At 42.2% G+C, this 23,914-nt stretch overlaps 1 protein-coding gene across 1 annotated transcript in view; it reads right to left on the bottom strand.

Annotated features, from left to right (window-relative positions):
- Positions 1–23,914, bottom strand: part of PRTG (protogenin) — a 254,683-nt gene that overhangs the window by 98,344 nt on the left and 132,425 nt on the right. Inside the window, exons 9-11 of the mRNA XM_033921031.1 lie at positions 16,009–16,173; positions 11,810–12,115; positions 7,981–8,169 (exon numbers count right to left, since the gene is read on the bottom strand). Coding sequence (XP_033776922.1) covers positions 7,981–8,169; positions 11,810–12,115; positions 16,009–16,173 — 660 coding nt within the window. The remainder of the gene's footprint in view (positions 1–7,980; positions 8,170–11,809; positions 12,116–16,008; positions 16,174–23,914) is intronic.

Raw genomic sequence — 23,914 nt, 5'->3', positions numbered from 1 at the left:
GATTCTTCAGTCCACCACCAATATCAAGTTGAGGTCTGTACTGATTTTAGGGTGCTTGCACTATTACTAGGACTCTCTCTTTATTTTCCATCAATGGATTATACACATTTTAATTTGATGTGTGTTCCTGCTCTCTCCAACAAATTAAAACTTCATGTTTGAGACCTAAGTTTGTCTAAAGCAGGGGTTTTCAACCCAGTCCTTGGAATACATTTAGCCAATCAGGTTCCAGGATTTCCATAATGAATAAGCACGAGATGGATTTACATAGAATGGAGGTAATAAGTGCAGATTTCTCTCATGTATATTCATTGTGAATATAATGAAAACCTGACCCAAGGACTAGGTTGAGACTTACAGGTCTAAACTACCACCTCAGCCTTTCCCGCTTCCTTGGAGTGATGAGCATGTCTTCAGATTCTCACTGTGGTTTTCATTTCACTCACCACTTTATTCACTTCACTGCTTAGGTAGAATTACCCCTTATTAGCTATCTCTCTCTCTCCTAGGAGTTTTTGCAGGGGGGGGAGGCCATAAGAGAATATGTCAGCAGTGCTCCTTGTTGCCAGAACTGCTTGCCCTTTCTATTCAGCCTTTAGCTAGGAAGTTAAAGGCTGGGGATTACTGTAGGGGGTGGATTTCTGTAGGGGTAAAATTACCGTATTTTTTGCTCCATAAGATGCACTTTTTCCACCCCCAAAAAGGGGGTGGAAAAGTGGGTGCATCTTATGGAGCAAATATACCTACACCCACCCATCCCAGTACTTAAAAAAAAAAAAATTCCAGCAGTCCAGGCAGGCAGGCAGACATCTCCCTGGTACCTTTTTTCTAAATTCTGGCGGTCTGGTGATCCAGCACCCTATCTCCTGCCACTCCCTCACTGGACAGCTGCCTCAATGCCTTGTAGCTGAGTGATGCACAAAACATGCGCGAGCTTTTCGCCACCATCCTGCCTGGTCCTGCGATGCTCACTAATAAGAGCATCGTGGGACCAGGCAGGCGGCAAAAAGCTCGCACCTGCATTGTGCTTCACTCAGCTGCAAGGCATGGAGGCAGCTGTCCAGCGAGAGAGGGGCAGGAGATACAGTACTAGACTGCCGGAATTTAGAAAAAAGGTACTGCGGGGTGTCTGCCTGCCTGGACTGCTGGAATAAAAAATAGGTTCCGGGGGAGGGGGGCCTGTCTGGCTGCCTGGACCACCGGAAGAAAAACTGGTACCGGGGGGGGGGGGGGGGGCTGTCTGCCTGCCACTAGGCCTGCCCTGTCCCAGCCTACCACTAGACCACCAGAGGGGGGACAGGGCACAGGGCAGGCAGGCAGGGTACACCATTTGCTTTAGAATTTTATTTCTCTTGGTTTTTCCTCCTCTACACTAGCTGCGTCTTATGATCAGGTGCGTCTTATGGAGCGAAAAATACGGTAGCTCTGTTTGCTAATGATTTGCTGGTCAAGCTGGGGAACCTTCAGAAATCCTTTTTAAAGGTTCTGGAAGTCTTCAAGGATTTTGGTTACTTTTACAGGCTTCTTAGTTAATTGGGGAAAATTATTGTCTCTGGATGTCACAGGTAGAGTGAGAGCAAAGTAACAAGATCCCTTCTAGGTGAAATGAACATCAAAATCCTTGTGGTATTTGGATCTAGTCTTGCCAAGAATCTGGAGAATCTGTAATTCTAATATAGGTCCTTTAGAGGTATGGAGAAGCAACTGCTTCAGTGACAAAATATTCCACTATCACTATCACTGCATATAAAAATTATATGCAGTCAAAATGATTATATTGTTTCTAAGTTTGCCCCTAGTGCTAGTGAAGTCTGACATTAACATATGGAAGAAACTGTTGAAGAAATTATTTTGAAAGGGGCACAAGCCTTGAATGAAAATGAAAGAGTTGAAATGGGTGGTGAAGGGGGGGTTGGGGTTCTAGGATCTGTGAGAAATTGGTTGCAAAGCATATCTGAGTTTTTGGATGTACCTTTGGATGCACAGATGGTCAGTAGAGAATGACATAGGGACAAATTTCTCCCCGTTCCCGCAGGAATTCAATTTTCCAGTCCCATCTCCGTGAGTTTTGTTGCTGTCCTTGTCCCATTCCTGTAAGCTCTACCTTAACCACACAAGCCTCGAACACTCATGATTTTGTGGGAGTGTGTGGTGCAGTGGCTAGAGCTACAGCCTCGGCACCCTGATGTTGTGGGTTTGAAACCCGCACTGCTCCTTGTGACTCCTGGGCAAGTCACTTAATCCCCACTGCCCCAGGTACATTAGAGTGGGAGCCCACTGGGACAGTTATGGAAAAAATGCTCGAGTACCTGAATGTGTAATTTACATAGAATTGTAGCATATGTGGAATATAATTTTTTTTTTTTTTAAGTGTTTAAGGCTTGTGCAGATGAGGATGGAGTTAGCAGGAATGGGGCAGGGACAGGAAAAGAACTCACGGGGACAGGATGGGAAAATGAGTTCTTGCGGAGACGGGAAAAAATTTGTCCCCGTGTCATTCTCTAATGGTCAGACCTTATGCCTTCCTTTATTCTCTGTATAGAATCATCATTCCCTGTGCTTTTAAAGGGGGTTTCCAAAGTATGCTAGTGCAAAAAAGATTGGCCTGGAAGAAATTGGGTCTCTCCTCCCAGGGATCTATTTATTATTTGTCTTTTTCATGAATAGATTCATGCAAAGCAGTTTATAATTCATGGGGGCAATAGAGTGTTAAGTGACTTGCCCAGAGTCACAAGGAGCAGGCTGGGATTGAACCTGCAACATCAGGGTGCTCAGGCAGCACCTCTAACCACCAGCCCACCTCCTCCACACCTCAAGCTTACCTCCCTATGTGTAGAAATAGAGTTGATTTTTGGGTGTGTTTTGTTTGGGGTTCTTTTTACCAGTTATAGGGAAGACCATCTTTTGACTATGGAAACAAAGAGGGCTATATAGCTTGAGGCAGGTATTGGAGACAGATGAATGGACGGTTAAAAAAGTTTTATCTCTTTTAAAAAAGAATATGATTTGAGTAACAGAGAGGTTAAACTATTTTAAAGATAACATCAAATTACATTGAATATGTTAATATTGTGGGTTTAATGGGAACCCTAGAAAACTTTTTAATAAAAATAAAGGACTTCAGAGAGCAAGAACCCTTCTGCATTATGTGGTAGATTATAGTAGCAACAGTACAACAGAAGAGGCAAGAGAGATGTCTGAACCAACCAATAGTTACATTTATTCAAACCACATATTGTATAAATAGTATAAAAACTGAAAGAACAATTGTTCTTCATTAATAGTTTTTATAATGGTTTTATGTTCATGATGCATTCTTCTTCATTAATGTTTTATATATTTTATATATGTGATTGGTATAGTTACCTTTCTTATTTTTTTTTTATATTAAAGCATTTTATACATGTGAATGATATATTTTTAGTTTTGTTCACCTTGCATTATTATGTTTATTCATTTTTTATTTGTCCCCTGAGGAAGACAACTCAGTTTGCCAAAACCCGGATCCCAGTTGGGACTTTCCTAGGATCCCTTTCATCTGGGACTCCAAATGGTCTTTTTAAAGACCTAGGACTGTTATACTGTTTATACAATTTGTGGTTTGAATAAATGTAACTATCGGTTGGATCAGACATCTCTCTTGCCTCTTCTGTTGTACTGTTGTATTCTTGTTGAGGCCAGTTTCCTTCTTTCTCCCCTTATCCAGTAGATTTTAGTAGCGCCATAACCTCTTCTCTTTGTCAAGGTCCAATATCAAATATTCAATGCTAATTCAAAAAAACCTTCACATTCACTGTCATGATTTTTTTATTATAGTCACTTAACTGAAGGGAATGCTCTGGTGGCATCCACTGATAAGTGCTGAATCCACAACAAAAACTTTGTATCGAGCTTTCATCTGTTGAAACCTTCCCTAGTTCATTATCACCAACACTGACCTGTGTTTCAAGCTCTTGTTGAGTTCAAAGATCATTGTGATGAATTTTCCAACTAGAGTCCCACACATTCCATTTACTGAAACCATGCAATTCTACAAATATAAAACACACATGACGTCAGTGCATCTACATGAGTTATTACTTCTAGTCATAACCAATGGAATTAAATTAGCATCAGCCAAATTCTTTGTTAAGGTATGATTCTCTCCAGGCACCTTAACAAAGAATTTGATTGGCTGATATTAGTTTAATCCTATTGGTTGTGACTAGAAGTAATAACTCATGTAGATGTGCTGATGCCATATTTTTTCTTAAAATTGTAAGGTTTCAGTAAAGAAGTTTAATGGAATATGTGGCACCCTAGTTGGAAAATTCATCACAGTGATTCACTCATCTGTGTTGGTAGTAATGAACTGGGGAAAGTTTCAACAGATGAGAGCTCAGTTCAGAGTTTTGTTCCAGATGCAACATTTGCTTATAAGTGGATGATACCAGGACATTCCCTTCATATAAGTTTGTTTTTAAGTAGAGAATGACATGGGGACACATTTTTCCCCATCTTCACGGGAACTCATTTTCCTGCCTCATTGAGATATTTTTCCATCCCGTCTAGTTATTTTCCTGTCCCTGCCTCATTCCTGCAAGCTCTGTCCTTGTCTGCAAAAGCCTCAAACACTTTAAAATCATATGTGTTCAAGACTTGTGTGGTTAAGGTAGAGCTTACAGGAATGGGGCAGGGACGGGATGGGGAAACAGTTCCTGTGGGGATGGGAAAAATTTGTCCCCATGTCCTTCTCTATTTTTAAGTGACTATAATATGAAATCTAGATATGAAAGTACAGTGAAACTAACACTGTGTATTTGATATTTGGACATTGGTCCTGTGATTAAATAGGGAGATTAAGGAGCTTTAAAATCTATCACAAGATATAGAAGGATTTCTGCTCCCCACAAAGATCTATTTTTTTCATGTTTAAACAGTTTTCATTTAGAACCTCGAGTTAAATGGCAGAGTAAGTTCAAAGTCAAACAACATACTATCAAACAAGTATGTGGTGCAGTGGTTAGGGCCAAAGCCTCAGCACCCTGAGGTTGTGGGTTCAAATTCCACACTGCTCCATGTGACTTTGGGCAAGTCATTTAATCCCCCCTTGCCCCAGGTACATTAGATAGAGTGTGAGCTGCCAGGACAGATAGGAAAAAATGCTCGAGTACCTGAATGTACACCACTTAGTTATAAGTGGTATAAAAATGCTAAAAATAAATAACTAAATTCCATTGAATATAAACTGTGGTTCCAATTTGTGACAGAAAAAGAAATAAGCCCTACCTCCGCTCCCCCCAAAGCCTCTACAATTCTGATTCACAACGATAAGTATTAGGATATCCCATGTACCGCAACATTGAAAGAAAAGACAATATATAAGTACATTAATCCACATTATGTGTGGAGTCTTCTTTCTCAAAGTTATATAATTTCCAGCCCTCCTCCTTACCTAATCCTCTATGTTCTCCCCTTCATCCCAGAATAAGTGCCAGGAATGATCAACCAGCCAGGACTCTTATGGCCTTTGCCATCCCTGCTTTTTTGGCAAAAGTCAGTAGTAATAACATTTACAAATCAAAGAATAAAATAAATATGAACCAATATGTTAGTATGTTGAATGTAATTTGAACTGTTTAGGCTATAGTTTGATTACTTCTTTATTATGTAAATATTCACCATAACACCATATAATCCTATATTCTTTATAACCCTAGTCATTAGGTCCTCAGATTTGCTTTCCCTTTTGATGATCTCTCTTTATCATTGGGAGAAATATCAACTGCATTCATAACGATTTAAAGATTTTAGTCATTACTCTGCACTCCTCATCGATCAACTTTTTCATTACATGTTTTATTATTTTTGTTATTTTATATAAAACTTTTCAATTTTTCCATATTCTATAGACTGTTTTCATATCTTACAAATAATCTTTTAAACCAAGCACTTGTCTATATGTTAAACACTTATCTGTAGGATGTTTCCTCTATGTCGGCTGGGAACTCTATTCACCCAACAAGTTTCGCCAATGTGACTGTTTCAAGGATGTCCCTTTAATATTGCTATTAGGCCCGAATCTCTGTTTCAAGGATGTCCCCTAATATTGCCATTAGGCCCGAATCTCCCGGCATTTTCTACATTTCAAAAGTGCCGGGAGATTTGGGCTTAACAGCAATATTAGGGGACATCCTTGAAACAGCCACCTACAAGCAATTATTGGCATGAATTAGCACTAATTAGAATTTACACACACATCTTTTTAGGCGTATTCTATAAAGAGGTGCATGTAAATTCTAGTGCATGGAACCAAAAAGGGGGCATGGCCATGGGAGGGGCATTCCTAAAAGTTAGGCATACTGTTATAGAATATACCCGATCCGCGCACAACTTAAGCACAGACATTTAGTCCTGGTTTTCACTAGCATAAATGCCTTTGCCTAAATGTAAGTCGCACTGACGGGCGCTACACGTGACTCCATAAACTACACCTAATTCCGGAGGCAGTTCATAGAATCACGCTAAGTACCTTCCTTTTTGGTGCCAATTTTGTAGGCAACATATATAGAATTTACCCCTATGCGTGCACTCTTTGATAGGAAGTGTGTGCACCGTCTATATACGCTTGGAATGGGCATGTAGAGCAAATGCAGCAGTGCTTTTGCTTGCATTGCATATGGAAATGCCTGCGCATAAGAGTTCTGGTAGCAAGTGGTTGTATATATATCAAGACTCCTGGAAGTGAAAGTGAAGAGGAATTCTTTAGTCTGTCTTTTAGACATGACAGATGGCTTTCCCTTGGGGTGCAGCGCTAATGTACTGTTTGTTAGGAAATCCTGTTTAGTTGCTAAAAAAGTGTATTTTGCTTAAGTGGATAGCGTGTACGTCCCTCACTGGACTGCAGTTCATGTCTTACTCCGTCTGGAGTGCCTGACTGGCAGGAAAAGACTTGTCAATTACTTGGTATCCATTCATGATGTCATTTTCTCCACACTGTAAAAGTGTGATATTCAACACTCTTCAAATTCTGGATACTTGTCAGGGAATGTAGAAAGATTGAGAGCTAAATGTATTTTGTGGGAGGGTGTTGTTCACTTTGTGAATTTTTATTACTGTTGTTTCAATATATGTTGCCTCTTATGGCAGGAGGGGCCTTAGGTGCCTGGGCCAATCCGGCCTTAGGTTCCTGTGGGTTGGGCAGGGGCGAGCCCGCCTCATTTGGATGGAGGCGGGCTTGCTGGCCGGACAGTGCGAGGAACTGTCCGGCCAACTTGCGTGTAAGCCCAAGGGGGGGTTCTGGGTTTTGAGGTTTTGTTGGAGGGGGTCCGGGAAGGGGGGGATGGGATGTTTTGAAGGGGGGGTCTGGCAGGAGGGGTTGGATACCCTCCAGCTGGCAATCTTCGGGAGGTAGGGCCTACCGGCAGGAAGGGTTGAGCACCTTCCTGCTGGCAATCGTGGGGTTCTGTGGGCAGGAGGGGTTGGGCACTCTCCTGCCACGATCGTCAGGGGGGGGGGGGGGGGGGGGGGGGGGGGAGAGAGGGGAGACTGGCGGCCATAGCCACGGCCGCTATACTAATTGCAGCAGGGAGATCCCTTGCCGCTATTAAGTATAGCGGCCACGTCTAAAGTAACCCAATTCTGTAACCGGCGTCTGCAACATGGACGTCGGTTACAGAATCGGGTTTAGTTTGGGCGGGTGTAGGCCTGATTCTGTATAGGACACCCAGGACAGGCGTCCTATACAGAATCCGGGCCTTAGTGAGCACTAATTCCATTAGCATATGGTAAGTTTTAGTGAAAGGGTCCTAGAGTTAGGAGCCTATAATATACCCTTTGAAAATTGACCCCCCATTGCTGATTAAGTTTGGAAAAAAAATGTACATGTTCTTGGAGACTTTACGAGCTCAAAAATAATGGTAGCTCTTAATATTTTCTTCATGTCTTAAAATTTCTGTTTCCATCATTTGTCCCATCAAAAGCAGAAGTGGAAGTACTCACCCAGTCCGTCAATGGTATAATGAAGGTCCTTCCCACCCAGAAGAATAGGTCCATTCTCCTGCTGGCCCTCCTCCTTATAATACATTCTGTATCCTTGAATTACTGCTGTATCTTCAGAGTCTTGATGCCATGTGACAGAAATGGTCGTACAGTTGAATGGCTCAAGGCGCAGCTCTGGTGACCTTGGTGCTATAATAAAGATTGAAATTGGTTCAGTTACATCTATAAGATATTATCTGTACAATACAGAACATGCAAAGGATGGATAACTGCATCATCTAACTGAACAAAACTTAAGCAACTGAAACACATGGCTTGAGGGTATTCAGAGATCCATTTATTAAATTGTGTTCACACACCCCTATTTTTTAAATTGTAACACACAGAAAAAAACACTCTTATTGCAAAAAAAAAAAAAAAAAAAAAGTTAATAAGCTGCATTACAGGTAAACATGGGGCAAAGAACAGTATCGGGTCAACCAACATTTGACACTTTGGAGCTAGTAGGTCAGGAGCAAATAGTAATCACTCCTGCCTCTAAGATCCTTGGACTACTTCAAATGGATCAGGCAGGGGAAACCTGGAAGCTTGGGGTGAGCATTTCTATCCAGTCTCCTTTGACAATAAAGGTCTTGAAAGAGAGGACTGAGAGAACATAAGAATTGCCGCTGCTGGGTCAGTCCAGTTGTCCATCGTGCCCAGCAGTCCGCTCACGCGGCGGCCCCAAGGTCAAAGACCAGTGCTCTAAATTAGTCCAGCCTCACCTGCATACGTTCCAGTTTAGCAGGAACTTGTCCAACTTTGTCTTGAATCCCTGGAGAGTGTTTTCCCTCCTTCCCGCAGTCTAGCAACTGTCCTCTTCTTCCTACAGTCTGGCATATCTCTCTCCACTCCTTTCCTTCCATTCCCTGATCTGGCATATTTCTCTCCCTCCTTCCATCACCCTTCTCCAGAATCTGGCATCTCTCCCTTCTCCGAGTCATTTCCCCCCCCCCTCCCAGTGTAACATTTCTCCCTTGCATTTCGCCATCATTTTCATGTGCAATAATTCTCCTTCTTTCTTCTCACTCCATGCACCTATGTCCAATAATTCTCCTTCTCTTTCGTCTCCACCGGCAGCATCTCTTTTCCTCCCTTCCTACCACCCCATCCATGCAGCATTTCTCTTTCCCTCCTCGCCTAACCCCCATAGCCCATGCAGCATCTATCCTTCCCTATCTTCCCAACCCCAGCTCCTGCCCCTCAGCTCAACCTCTCTGTCCAGCTTCTCCACCTACCATCTCCCCACCGCTGTAGTTTCAAATCTTCAGGCAGCTGATGGCGGCAATGAAGCGAGCCCGCTGCCATTGGCCTGTCCTGGAAGTCTTCGTTCTGCAGCAATTTCCTCTTCCCTCACAGGTGGGATGCTGCAGAATGAAGTTTTCCAGGTTGGGCCAACAGCAGCAGGTCCACCCCGAAGATCCAAAATCAAAGTGGTCAAGAACTTGGTAGGTGGCGGAGTCGGAAGAGCAATAACTGACTCTTCTGACTTCCAATTTTTGGGGAGGTTGTGGCCCCTGTGGCTCCCCCTCCCTGTTCTGACACCTATGGAAGTCTACCATGTTGAGTAGATAAAGCATAGACGGTGCTCATGCCATCTCCAAGTTCAGCATGGCCGTTTCAGTGCTGAATCGGCCATGATGAATATTCCTACACCTGGCTGTCGGCTCAGGGGCATCATAGGAGCACCTGACCTCATTGGGGGGGGGGGGGTGATGCCCTCCCACACTTCCCCAAACTAGGGATATCTGCTTACTCTTACTCTTCCCTGCCACTTTGAGAATAGAGCATGGAAGGAGGAAAATAACTCTGAATGCTGATGGGTGGGTGTAGAAGGAGTGTGACAGTGTAAGGAGGTGTAGCAGAGAGAAGGGAAGGGCTGCTGGAGTACCAGGAAGAGTGGAGATTATGGGAAGGAGGTCTGCTACAATTTAGATAATGGCAGAGAAGGAGATAGAAGCAGAACAGCAGTCAGGCTAGGGTAGAGGTTCGTGACTCAGTCCTTGGTTTTCAGGATATCAACAATGAATATGCATGACAAATTTGTATGCACTATAATAATAATAATTTATTGTTTATATACCGCCAAAGCCAAAGTAGTTTGAGGCGGTTTACAATAAAGAAGAGCTGGACATACAGCGAAAAAAAAAAAACAATGAAGTCTTTAAGTACATGAAAATTTGTACAGAGTATGGTAACATTCTAGATGCGGGTTTACAATAAAAAGTAAGTCGAGGCTATTTACAACAGGCAGTTTACAATAAAGAAGAGCTGGACATACAGTGAAAAAACAATGAAGTCTTTGAGTACATGAATATTTGTACAGAGTATGGTAACATTTCTAAGTGCAAATCTATCTTATGCATATTCATTATGTGCATCCTGAAAACCTGACTTTGTGATTGTGAGCATAATCCTGAAAACCTGAGAGAGTGTGTGTATGTGAGAGAGAGTAAGAGTGAGAGTGTGTGAGAGGGAGTGTGTTTGGCCATTAATGGCCATGCACTTTAATGTTCTTATTAGAAAATGGGCCCTTTCCACCACCTATTCCTTAGGGTTCCTGCACTTATTATATGTATGCTAATCAGTTAGTGTACGGTGGCTACACTAACTGATTAGCACAGACACATCCACACTTCACCCCAAACATGCCCCCTTGGCTAAAAAATAAAATTTATTTTTAAGCGCATGGGTAGAACATGCACATTAGGATTTTACTGCAAGATGCCTCAGCATGCCCACGGTAAGGTCTTTTAAGTTGCAGTAAGCATGCAACTGTGCTTAGAACAGCTTGGTAAAAGGACTCCTTAGGGTTTAAAAGGTAATTACAGTGGTACCTTGGATTACGAGCATAATCCGTTCCAGGAGCATGCTCGTAATCCAAAATGCTCGTATATCAAAGCAAGTTTCCCCATAGGAAGTAAGGGAAACTTGCTTTGATATGTTCCCACCCCGAACCTTCCCCCCCCCCCCGCGAACGGGCACCCTCCCCCCCTGCGACCCGGCACCCCCCCGCTGCCATCATGCAACCCCCCCCCCGCCGCCATCAGGCACCCCCCGCCACCACCTGAGATCCCCAAACCCACCCGAACCCTCTTCTTACTTCCCTCCGCATCGCCGGCATCAGCATGTCCTGTGCCCGAAAATCTTCTTTCTGTGCCGGGCCTTGAGCATGCCACTGTATTTTTATTTTGGAGACATTCTGTAGCTTAGTGCTATCAATTTATTAGGAAATTTAATTTAGAACTTATATTCTATACTGTACCTACTAGAAAAACTAGGCAGATTAACAACACATCCAATATAAAGTGATCAGGAAGAAAGTAGACTGTTATCACTCCATGTATTGAAGTGGTACATGTTATCTGAAAATGGAAATAATTTTATATTTTTATGTTGCTTGAGTAGTTTAACTGAGCATCCTATTTCAATAAATACATTTTCAAATGTGTTCTGTAATGCATGATATTTCAGCTCACTACACAGATAGCTCATTACAAATTTTTGCATGCAAAGAAAACATTTTGCTCAGATTAACCCTGTTGTTAATATGGGAGGAGATAGCAGAATGGAGGCAAGGGAGTATAAAACTATGAACACTACAGAAGTGAGTAGTGCAAAAAACATTAAAACCTTGGCACTCCAATCTTGGACTGTTAAAATTAAGTAACTCAAAGTTTCAGCTTAAAATAGTACAAATGTGAATGAATGATTAAATCACAATCAAATGTACTACATAGAATACATATGCACCAATTCCTCATCTTCTTACAGGCATTCCATCACTTACCTTTCACACTGGTGGCTTTGGGTGTTCTGTGAGAAGTCCACACTGATGGCTCTCCCCATCCCACTCTTGTGGCAGCAGCAATACGGACCAAATAGACAATATCTGCTTTCAGACCTTCCAGGAGGTACTCACTGGTGCTACCTGGAACCTCCAGAACTTGGGCAGAATTTTCGGTGCTGATGCGATAAAAGAGACGATATAGCACTACCTGGCCCCGGCGAAATTTGATTGGAATAGGTAACCAGGAGATCAGGATATCTGTAGGACTCTGGCTTGTCAAACTAATTTCAGGAGGTCTTAAGGGAACTGAAAATAAAATGAAATGGAAATCTAGATTACAAACTATCAAAAGGTAAAGAAGGGGGCAGCATTCATGGCAATGTGCATATTCTGAAACTTTTTCTTGCCACCAAGCACTTTACAATGCAATCTTAATGCATCTCTGATTGTAGCAGGTTTCCGGATCTTGCCATGTCTGTGTACAAAGAACCCACGTTTCAGCCATCAAATTTCTCGACCCACAGGCTGCCCTGTTCTCTATCAGGTGAGTGAAGCCACTATATACAGGGTGCCCACAAAAACGCTCCTTGATTTTAAATGGTTACAAAATCAAAACTTATTGGAATATGTTTATAAATAAGATGACAGCAAATACAAGTCCCAAAAAGCACGGTTAGCAAGATCTTACACAATCGCTTGCACTTTAACACTTATAAGCTGCAATTGGTGCAGAAGTTACAACTTTCAGACAATGCAACGCAACAAAATGACCAGATGTTCCTCAAGTGGCCCCTGAGATCACTGGACATTACTGTTTGTGACTTTTTCCTTTGGAGGTACGTACCTCCACTACCCGCAACTATGGATGATCTGCAGGAATGCATCACTTACGCTATAAACGCAATCACGCCAGATATGTTTCAGAGAGTCTGGTCCAAGCTCGATTATCATATTGATGTTTGCAGAGTAACAGGTGGAGCGCATATCAAGTGCATGTAATCAACAGATACCATATGAAACTTTATGAGTTGATGAAACTGTAGCCTCAAAGGTGAAAGAATATTCCAATAAATTTTGGTTTTGTACTGTTTACGGTACGAAAAGATGAATGCAGATATACTGGAGCATAACAAAGTATTTAATTTGATCTGGGGACTGTTGACATCCTTTGTTAATTCAATATAGTTTCTTGGTTTTCAAATCTTTTCTTTATTTTTATACATGTCCAGGACAGGGTGGGTGGGTGGGGGGGGGGGATACATTTTTTGGTTCATTTCTTGATCAAATTGTTGGATGGGAGGGGAGGGATATTTATTATCTTCTTTGTTTTTGATGGAATTTAAGTGCTTATTTTGTAACGAATGTATGTATAATTTATGGCACTTTATATTAGTTTTGAAAATTAATAAAGATCTACAAAATAAAAATCAAGGAGTGTTTTTGTGGGCACTCTGTATAAAGACACACTGCAGACCTCAAAGCATACCCTGAAGAAAGCGACAGTATGATGGTTGAAACGTTGGTTTTTTCTACACAAATGCAGCAAGACTCGGAAACCTTCAACAATCATGACGTCAGCCATGGAAGCCTAAGAGAACACTTAATACATCTTTGACCCCCTCCTTTACAAAGCTGCATAAGTAACAACTCGGACACTCAAAGAAATTCTACGAGCATCAGAGCTGTCATGGCAGCGGCCGGAACTAAAAACGCTAACGCGGCTTTGTAAAGAAGGGGGTGAATTAAGTATGGAACATGATTTCGGTAAATCCCTCATCAATCGAATAACAAGCTATTTTATAGAAAAATTTTCTTTTTTTTTTTTAACTTTATTGATTTTCATACTTTAATAGTGTAATACATGAAACTATATCATATAATACATTGACATAAACACCTTCAACTTACAATTATACTTAAGCATTCATTTTCTCCCACCCATTCAATAATTATACCATAAAACATTACAACATAGAGTTCCCCAATAATCTTACCCTAAACAATTTAATAAATCCTCCCATCCTCTCACCCACCCCAAGTGTAAATACTCTAAGATCAAATAAAGACAGAGATATCCCCCCTCCCTCCCACCCTTCCCTTGATGTGTATGAAAATAAACAAAAATTGATTTATACAAGACCTGTTATAATAAAGATAAGATGCCAACAGACTCCAAACTAATTTTAAAAAAATTACTGGGCCCCAAACTATCTGCATTCATTTTTTCTAATGTTTGCTTGAAAATCTCCTAAATTTAGCATGCTATAGTTAGCTGGCTGGATTTGAGATACCTAATTCCCAAGCATTTTTCAAAAGATAAGTCTGGCTAACTTTGGGAGTCTGTTAAATAAATCTTCAGAGTTTAAATTGCTCCCCATCCCCTACCACTAAGCAGAAGGCATTCTCAGGGTACAAGTAAACTTTATCTGGCCCATTTGACAGTACTGTATTATCTGGATAACTTTATATTTTAAAAAAGTCAACAGAACACTCAGCAGCAGATTCATTTTACTCACTTGGCTGGCTCTCTGAATAAAAGGCTCCCAGAGAACAGATTTTTAAAACAATCTGACTCACTAACTCCATAGTTAAGTGGCTAGATCACTTTGAAGATTTTCCCTTATGAAATGAAACTTGACCTTCATATTAAAGCGATTCAATTTTTCTGAAGTACAGAACATTAATCGCACAAAAATATACAGTAGCACAGCAAATGGCCAGCCATGATCATTCTGGATGGACTAAAATACTGCAGTTTTCTATGTGTCTCATACACATATGGGCGGTGAGGCCCGACTCTATATATGGCACCTAAAAATTAGGCACTAACTAGTGTGGCGCTAAACATGATTCTATAAAAGTCAGGCATACTTTATAGAATCACGCTTCGTGCCACCTAAGCTGCCTTAAGCGCACTGTTTGTATGCCAGGGTTTTCTTGGCCTAAATATCTGCATCTAAGTTAGACGCCTAGATACAAAACATGTCCACGATCCCCCCCCTTAACCACACCTACTTTGTGGAAGGCACCTTGGACTAGGCATCTACCTCAAAGTGGTAGGTACCTACCAAGTTAGGCACCTAACTTGCAATTAAATGCAATTTAAGTCAATTACAAGAAGCCAATTATCAATGATCAGCGCTGATTAAGTCTATTAAACAATTAACCCCCCCTTTTATTTTTTATTGCCGGCCGCAGCAGTAAAAGTTCCAACGCTCATAGGAATTCTATGTTCAAGGAATGTTGAGGTTTTGTAATAAGTACATTTGGCTACATAAGCCCTTGCTGCTATAATTATTTGGAGGACTATTTTCATTTTATAGTACAGTCTTTGATGATATGTTTATTGGATTATTATAATGCAATCTATGAGGGCTATCCACAATATCAATTTAAAACTTTGCAGACAGTTCAAAATGTAGTCCAGTACCTAATATATTCACACAAGAAATCTGATAGGATCTCTGTTTTTTATTGTAAGATTCATTGGTTGCCAACGTCTGCCACGATTATTTTCATGTTCTACTACTACTAATTATTTCTCGGGATATGCAGTGCTGTACACATTGTATGAAAGTACTTTTTTTTCTATCCCTAGTAGGTTCACGATTTAAGTTTCTGTACCTGGGGCAATGGAGGGTTAAGCGACTTGGCCAGGTTCACAAGGAGCGGCATTGGGAATGGAACCCAGTTCCGCAGGATCAAAGCCTACTGCACTAACCACTAGGCTACTCCTCCTTCTGCATAAGGTTTTGTATGTGGTGCCCCTTCCCCATCTGTATTCTGATTTTGAGACAGTGCCACCAACAGCAGCCTTTAGACATGCAATGCCTTTCTTTGTTCCTCATGATGCTTGGAAGAAAGAAATTGAAGCATGTCGATAGACTATTTAGTTACCAAGTCACCAGAGTTGGCACCTATGCTGCTATTTGTGATGTAAATTATATAAATTAAGGTAAACATTGGTGCTCAACTTACCCCCCTTTTACAAAGCTGCACAAGAGGTTTTTAGCGCCGGCCGGTGCACTGAATGTTCTGCGCTGCTCCAACTGTCCTAGGAACTCTATGACCATTGGAGAAGCAAAGAGCATTCAGTGTGCCAGCCGGCGCTAAAAACCTCTTACACAGTTTTGTAAAGGGGTGGGGGTTAGTACAGTCATCACGCCGGATGAAAATTTACCCCATGTTTTTTTCCTTACCATCTTCCAATGTTTGCTGGGTCACATGATCGGACATCTGACTGGCTCCCATAGGCATGTATGCCACAATATAGAAAGTGTAATTGCTAGCAGGGTCCAGATCATCAATAATGTAATGAGTTGTGTCGTTGCCAATTACTACTTGATACTCTTCATTATTTAAGCCTGAAATAAAAGAAAGACAGAAAAGTTGTAAAAATAAATCATATCCATCCCTCTCATCTCATCAATGGATCCTATCCATAATTTCCCAGATTGTGGAAAAGTCTCTCTCCAGGATCTGATATTGTTGTATTCTTTCCATTGGCGTAGTAAAAGGGGGGGAGGGAGTAAGTCCGCCCTGGGCGCTGTCTTGGTGGGGATGCCAGTACCCATCCTCCTCTCCGCCCCCCTGCTCCTTCCCTGCCCCCCCCATTACCGCACACACGCGTCCCTTTCTTCATACCTCCAACGTTTACGGCATGAGCAACAATCCCAACCTGCTGTTCATGCCAGCGTCGGCTCTTCCTCTGATGTCATTTCCTGGACCCACACCTAGGATGTGATGTTGGAGGAAGAGCCGACACTGATGCAAGCAGCAGATTAGGGGTTGCTGCTTGCACCGTGAATGTTAAAGAGGTACGGGGAAAGGGATGGGAACGCTCACCTGGCAGGAGAGGGCACCACCGCCCTGGGTATCTCTCACACATGCCACGCCACTGATTCTTTCACACACACACACACACACACACACAATCTCTCTCTCTTATGTGCCATTGCAACTGTGTCCTGCTAAAGATTGTGGTCAGTTTTGGATTTACTGGGAAATCCCATCAATGTTGCCCAAAGACTATTCAGGAACTAGTCACAACAAACCGTGCAGAGCCGTAACTCTGAGGACATTCATAGCCAACTTCATTTAACAATAAATTACATCAGTCTGTGAGGTATGGGTGGGCTTGTTTAAAAAAAAATAATAGAAAGTAGTAAACCTCCTGCCAGAAAAAAAATAAAATAAAGAGCGACTTCCAATGCAAAAGATATTATTCTCCCTACAGAAAGCCATTATAATATTAGACTGAAATAGTGACAACTTTGAATGGCACCAAGAGAAACTTAATGGGCTTCATAAAACATCTAGTTCTATAACAAGATTTATCCCATAAAAAAAAATCTCAGCAGTTGGCATTAAAATATGCAGAATAAAGGTAGAGTGGTGCTCACCTTTGTTAGATTTAATTCCTATAGAGGAAAGCAGCAAAGTGGAAAAAAGCCTACTTAAAAGTCGCCACATTTAAATAACAATTCACATCGCTTGCACGTCAACTTAATCAAAACTCCCTAAGAGCCCTGCCTCACTGTTCAAACAACTAAATTTATAAACAAAATGAAAGGCAAATTCCGCTATTAAGTTTTCCCACATTTCTGAATGAACTTGATAGCATTTTAATTAGACAAGATTACAGGCATCTCACAACAGACTCGTTGATGGTTTGTTAATTAGGAACGGAATGGCACGATTTCTGACCCGCTTAAACGGGATCCTTGAGCTGAAATTAAAAGGCCTTGTTCTGAAGCTGAATTAACCACGAGGCCTCACGCTGTGGTCTAATGAAACAAACATAATAGAGGGACAAGGCCGATCTCCTAGCGCAATCAGTGTTCCTTTTGTAACCATTCTAAATCGCTAACAAGGAATTAACACACTCCAACCTGCATTCTCATTAAGCTCTTATTCTTCACGTTATTGTGACCCTCTAATTTATATGTAAAATATTCTCCTCGGGGGGAACTCCCCCACAATACAGAACAACCACCTGCTAATTTCTTTAACCAACTTTGCTAAACACCAACCTTTTAAAAAATGTTGTTCTATGGCAGTTTTGCTAGTGCATTCTGAAAATGGTCCATGATGCTGGAATTAAAGCTGTGCTCTGCAGCCATCCTTTCTTTTTGATTTTTTTTTTCCACCACACACTGCATTGTGCAGAAGTGGAAAAAAAGGAAATCTTTGGAACCCAATATAATTAGCCCTTTAGCTCTTCCCAACCATTTTTTTTTCTGTGCTGGGGTTTGTGGGACCCTGTCTTAGGAGACAGAATTAGGCTATGGATGAGCTAGTCTGAATGAATGAGAGGGCTTGGTAGTGTGGAGATGGCTTGCTCCTTAGCTATATTTACATTTGATTAATAAATACCTGTTGGAAACTCAGCTGCCTAGCCAATTTTAATAAAAGGACAGTGGTAAGGAAATAGGGACATATTTGTTCTTTTCCTGTCATGCATGGTGCTCACAAGGAACCAGATGCTTGCTCTTCTCCAGACCCCCAAGATATAAATTTAGGCCCACTGTGACTCTAGCATTACTGAGGGCATTTTGAATGACACAGTTTAGAAAAGGAAGAGAAATGATGCAGTGTAAGCATGTGTGGGTTTGAATTGTAGCAGGAGCATAGCCACAGGTGGGCTTCGGCTAGAGTTATCAGACGTCCGGGTTTTGAAAAGCCTTCTCAAGTCGCATTGGGCATGGAGGAAGTCCATGTGATATCCTCCCTGCCCAACGCGATTTGTGGACAAGAGCAGGTAGTGAAGAGAGGCAGACAAAAGTGGACAGCGGGGTTGACAGACAAGAGCAGGCAGCGGGAGGTGGGGACATGGTGGGGATGGGTGGAACTGGGAAGGCATGGGGGCGGGTCTAGGGGTCCAGATTGGAAAATCTTACAACCTTAGCCTGGGCTGACCTAGGCCTATCCACTTGGCCATCAGGCATGCCTAGCAGCCAACTGTACCAATTGTCTAACTGGCAGAGGTTACCAAACACTGCCACCTGAAGAAATCCGGAGCTGAGCTTTACAGTCACTAAATGGAATCACTTGGCAACAGCATGTTGATTCGCTGATGCTGGCATTGCAAACCTGCTTGGTTCTCATGCATGCTCAGTGGCCATTAATGGAATAAATAGGAAATTCGGCCATTTTACAGCCTCATTAAAAGTGTCTTTAGCGTTGGGAAAGCCCCATGCTACTGATATCGCAGGCCATATTTTAGTGCAGCTTAGTAAAAAGGCCTCTAAATCTACCTTGGTAGACCATATTACTCAAATTAATTATGTTCAACTTCTTAACTCTAATGAAGGATAATGTTGATCTAAGATGGAAGATAGGAAATTTGGAAAATATGGCGAGGTTTTTCTAATCTTCGTATTATAACAGGTTATAGGTTTATTAAAGCTCTGGATTTCTTTAGTTGCCAGCTAAGGTGTTTTAAATTTAATTTTAGTGGAGCTGAGATCAGGAAGGAAAAGGAAAAGGGAGGCAGAGGAAACTGGTCACTTTAATAAAGAAAGCTACCATTAAACAATTGTTTAAAAAACTCCTACCTTGAAAATTTTTGACTTGCTTCTAATCTTATTGGGGGGGGGGGGGGGGGGGGGAGAATTTCAAAGTTATGGAAAAGATCATCTTTCATTAGTTTACAATTTTTTTGGAACCAGCATCATTTACTTGATAGATTTCAATTTGGCTTTTGATCTAAGCACCATAATATAGAAATTTTGTCAATATTTATACTTAAACCTAGAAACATGATGGCAGATAAAGGTCAAATGGTCCATCTAGTCTGCCCATCCGCTGTAACCATTACCTCTTTCTCTCTCCGAGAGATCCCACATGCCTATCCCAGGCCCTCTTGAATTCAGACACAGTCTCTGTTTCTACCACCTCCTCCAGGAGACTGTTCCATGCATCTACGTACTACCTTTCTGTAAAAAAGTATTTCCTCAGATTACTCCGGAGCCTGTCGACTCTTAATTTCATTCTATGCCCTCTCATTGCAGAGTTTCCTTTCAAATGAAAGAGACTTGACTCATGCACATTTACATTACGTAGGTATTTAAAGTCTCTATCATATCTCCCCTCTCCCGCCTTTCCTCCAAAGTATACAGATTGAAATCTTTAAGTCTGTCCCCATACGCCTTATCACGAAGACCACACACCATTTTAGTAGCCTTCCTCTGGATCAACTCCACCCATTTTATATCTTTTTGAAGGTGCAGCCTCCAGAATTGTACACAATATTCTAAATGAGGTCTCAGTCTTATACAGGGGCATCAATACCTCCTTTTTCCTACTGGTCATACCTTTCCCTATGCAATCTAGCATCCTTCTAGCTTTTGCCGTCACCTTTTCAACCTGTTTGGCCACCTTAAGATCAAACACAATCACACCCAAGTCCTGCTCTTCTGTCATGCACATAAGTTCTTCACCCCCTAAACTGTACCGTTCCATTAGGTTTTTGCAGCCCAAATGGATGACCTTGCATTTCTTAGCATTAAATTTTAGCTGCCAAATTTCAGACCATTCTTCAAGCTTCGCCAGGTCTTTCTTCATGTTATTCACACCATCCGGCATGTCTCCTCTATTGCAGATTTTGGTATCATCTGCATAGAGACAAATCTTACCCGACAACCCTTCAGCAATATCATTTATAAAAATGTTAAAAACAACAGGCCCAAGAACAGAATCTTGAGTCACACCACTGGTAACATCCCTTTCCTCAAAGCTATCTCCATTGATCACTATCCTCTGTCGCCTTGAACTCAACCAGTTCTTGACCCAGCCCGTCACTTTGGGACCCATCCTGAGGGCAATCAGTTTATTTATTAGACGTCTGTGTGGAACACTGTCAAAGGCTTTGCTAAAATCTGAATACACCATATCTAGCGCACATCTTCTATCCAATTCTCTAGTCATCCAGTCAAAGAAATTGATCAGATTTGTCTGACAAGACCTACCGCTAGTGAATCCATGTTGCCTCCGGTCCTGTAATCCACAGATTCCAGAAACTTGACCATTCTCTGTTTTAAAATTGTTTCCATTAATTTGCTTACCATAGAAGTCAGACTTACCAGCCTGTAATTCCCTACTTCTTCCTTACTTCTACTTTTGTGGAGAGGGACCACATCTGCCTTTCTCCAGTCCTCTGGTACCACTCATGATTCTAGAGACTCATTGAAAAGGTTAGTCTGTGGAGCTACCAGAAAGCACAGTTACTTACCGTAACAGGTGTTATACAGGTACAGCAGGCAGATATTTTCACTGATGGGTGACGTCACCGATGGAGCCCCGGTACAGGACACTTGAAAAGTGAAATGCAACTTTAAGTTTAGAAAGTTTGCAATTGGCCCGCACCGCGCATGCACGAGTGCCTTCCTGCCCGACGGAGGCGCACGGTCCCTCAGTTAAGATATGCCAGCTAAGACGCCAACCAGGGGAGGTGGGTGGGTTGTGAAAATATCTGCCTGCTGTCCCTGGAAAACACCTGTTACAATAAGTAACTGTGCTTTATCCCAGGACAAGAAGGCAGCATATTCTCACTGATGGGTGACCTCCAAGCTAAGTAGAAAGGGATGGAGGGAGAGTTGGCCTTTAAGAAAACAAATTTTGCAAAACTGACTGGCCGAAGTGTCCATCCCTTCTGGAAAAAATTTCCAGACATTAATGTGAAGGTATGAACTGAGGACCACATGACAGCCTTGCAGATTTCCTCAATAGGAGTAGATCTGAGGAAAGCTACAGAAGCTGCCATAGCATGGACTTTGAGAGCAGTGACATGACTCTCTAGAGGCAGTCCGGTCTGAGTATAGCAGAATGAAATACAGGCAGCCAACCAGTTGGATATTATCCGTTTGGTTACAGGATGACCAAACTTGTTAGGATCAAATGAGATGAAGAGTTGGGGAGATGTTCGATGAGGCTTTGTCCAATCGATGTAGTAGGCCAAAGCATGTTTACAATCCAAAGTGTGCAGTGCCGTTTCTCCTGGATGAGAATGAGGCTTAGGGGAAAAAAACTGTAAGAACAATAGACTGATTGAGATGAAAGTCCGTAACTACTTTTGGTAGAAACTTAGGATGCGTGCAGAGAACCACTTTATCATGATGAAAAACTGTGAAAGGTGGATCTGCGACCAATACTTATAGCTCACTGATTCTCTTGGCAGAAGTGAGGGAGATGAGAAAAACTACTTTCCAGGTGAGAAATTTGAGATGAGTTGTTGCCATTGGTTCAAATGGTGGTTTCATCAACCAGGAAAGAACTACATTAAGGTCCCAGATGACAGGAGGAGGCTTGCGAGGCGGTTTAACATTGAAAAGCCCTTTCATGAATCTGGAGACCAATGGATGAGCCATGAGAGGCTTTCCCTCGACTGGCATGTGAAAAGCTGTAATAGCGCTGAGATTGATAGATGTAGATTTAAGACCAGAGTCAGAGAGATGAAGGAGATAATCCAGCATCATTTCCAATGACAAGGAAGCTGGATCATGATGATGATGATGACAGAGACACCAGGAAGAAAACCGAGTCCACTTTTGTTGATAACAGTGTTGAATTACCGGTTTCCTGGAAGTGTCAATAATTGTGCGGACAGGCTGAGAGAAATGCAATGATGTCAGCCCGAGAGATACCAAGCTGTCAAGTGTAACAATTGCAGGTTGGGATGAAGAGCTCCTTGATTCTTGTAAGCAGAGTAGGATATATTGGAAGAAGGATGGGCTCCCTGGTGCTGAGTTGAAGTATAAGGGAGAACCAATGTTGTCTGGGCCACCGAGGAGCTATGAGTATCATGGTGGCTGACTCCTGCTTGAGTTTGAAAAGAGTTTTCAGGATGAGAGGAGTGGGAGGGAACGCATAGAGGAACAAGTGTGTCCAATCCAGAAGAAACACATCTGCTTCCAGGCGGTGAGAAGAGTAAAGCCTGGAGCAGAAGCGGGGCAGTTTGTGGTTGTGGGGAGCTGCAAATAAGTCCACTTGAGGAGTGACCCATTGTGCAAAGATGGACTGAAGAGTTGTCGAGCTGAGTGTCCAATCGTGAGGCTGGAGAATTCTTCTGAGGTTGTCTGCCAAGGAATTCTGTTCACCCTGTATGTAGACTGCTCTCAGAAAAAGGCTGCGGTTTGTCACCCAAAGCCAAATCTTTTGAGCCTCTTGATAAAACGGAATAGAGCCCGTGCCTCCTTGCTTGTTGATGTAGTACATCGCTACTTGATTGTCCGTGCAAAGGAGGAGAACTTGGTCGTTCAGGAGATGTTGAAAAGCTTTTAATGCATAATACATCGCTCTGAGCTCCAGCAAAATTGATGTAAAATTCAACTGAAGTCCAATAACTCTGTGTTTAAAGGCCGCTCACGTGCGCTCCCCAGATGTAGATAGAAGCATCCATCATGAGTACCTGGTGATGCGGAGGAAGATGGAAAAGAAGACCTCTGGATAGATTGGAAGAGGTCATCCACCAGTGGAGCGACTGCAGAAGAGATGAGGTTACAGAGATATGCTAAGAGCGGATCTGTCGCCCGACACCACTGAGAAGTGCGAAGATGCAATCTGGCTAGTGGGGTGACGTGAACTGTGGAGGCCATGTGGCCTAGGAGAACTAACATGTGTCTCGCAGAGATGAAGCAAGGCAGCTAGCGATCTGGAGGAAGAAACACCCTCATGAGAGTAATATCCAGAATAGCTCCGATAAACTGAAGACATTAAGTTGGTTGGAGGTTGGACTTTGGAAAATTGATTTCAAAGCCCAAGGTTTGAAGGAAAGAAGTGGTGTGAGTTGTCACCAAGGTCACCTCCTGAGACGATGAAGCCTTAACAGCCAGTCGTCCAGATAAGGACCCTGGGATTGGAGGGCTGCTGCCACTACAATCAAGCACTTCGTGAAGACTCTGGGAGAAGATCCAGGCTGAAGGGAAGAACTTTGTACTGGAAATAACGACGACTGATTTGAAAGTGAAGGTATTTTCTGGAAGCCGGATGAATTGGTATATGAGTGTAGGCTTCCTTAAGGTCCAGAGAGCATAGCCAATAGGGGATAAAGGAGGGCGAAAGAGAGCATTCAAACTTCTCTTTGACAAGATATTTGTTGAGAGCTCA

Source organism: Geotrypetes seraphini, chromosome 14 (genome assembly GCF_902459505.1).
Source record: "Geotrypetes seraphini chromosome 14, aGeoSer1.1, whole genome shotgun sequence".
Taxonomy (NCBI): Eukaryota; Metazoa; Chordata; class Amphibia; order Gymnophiona; family Dermophiidae; genus Geotrypetes; species Geotrypetes seraphini.
Note: the sequence above shows the minus strand (reverse complement) of the source record. Positions and strands in the feature narration are given on the sequence as shown.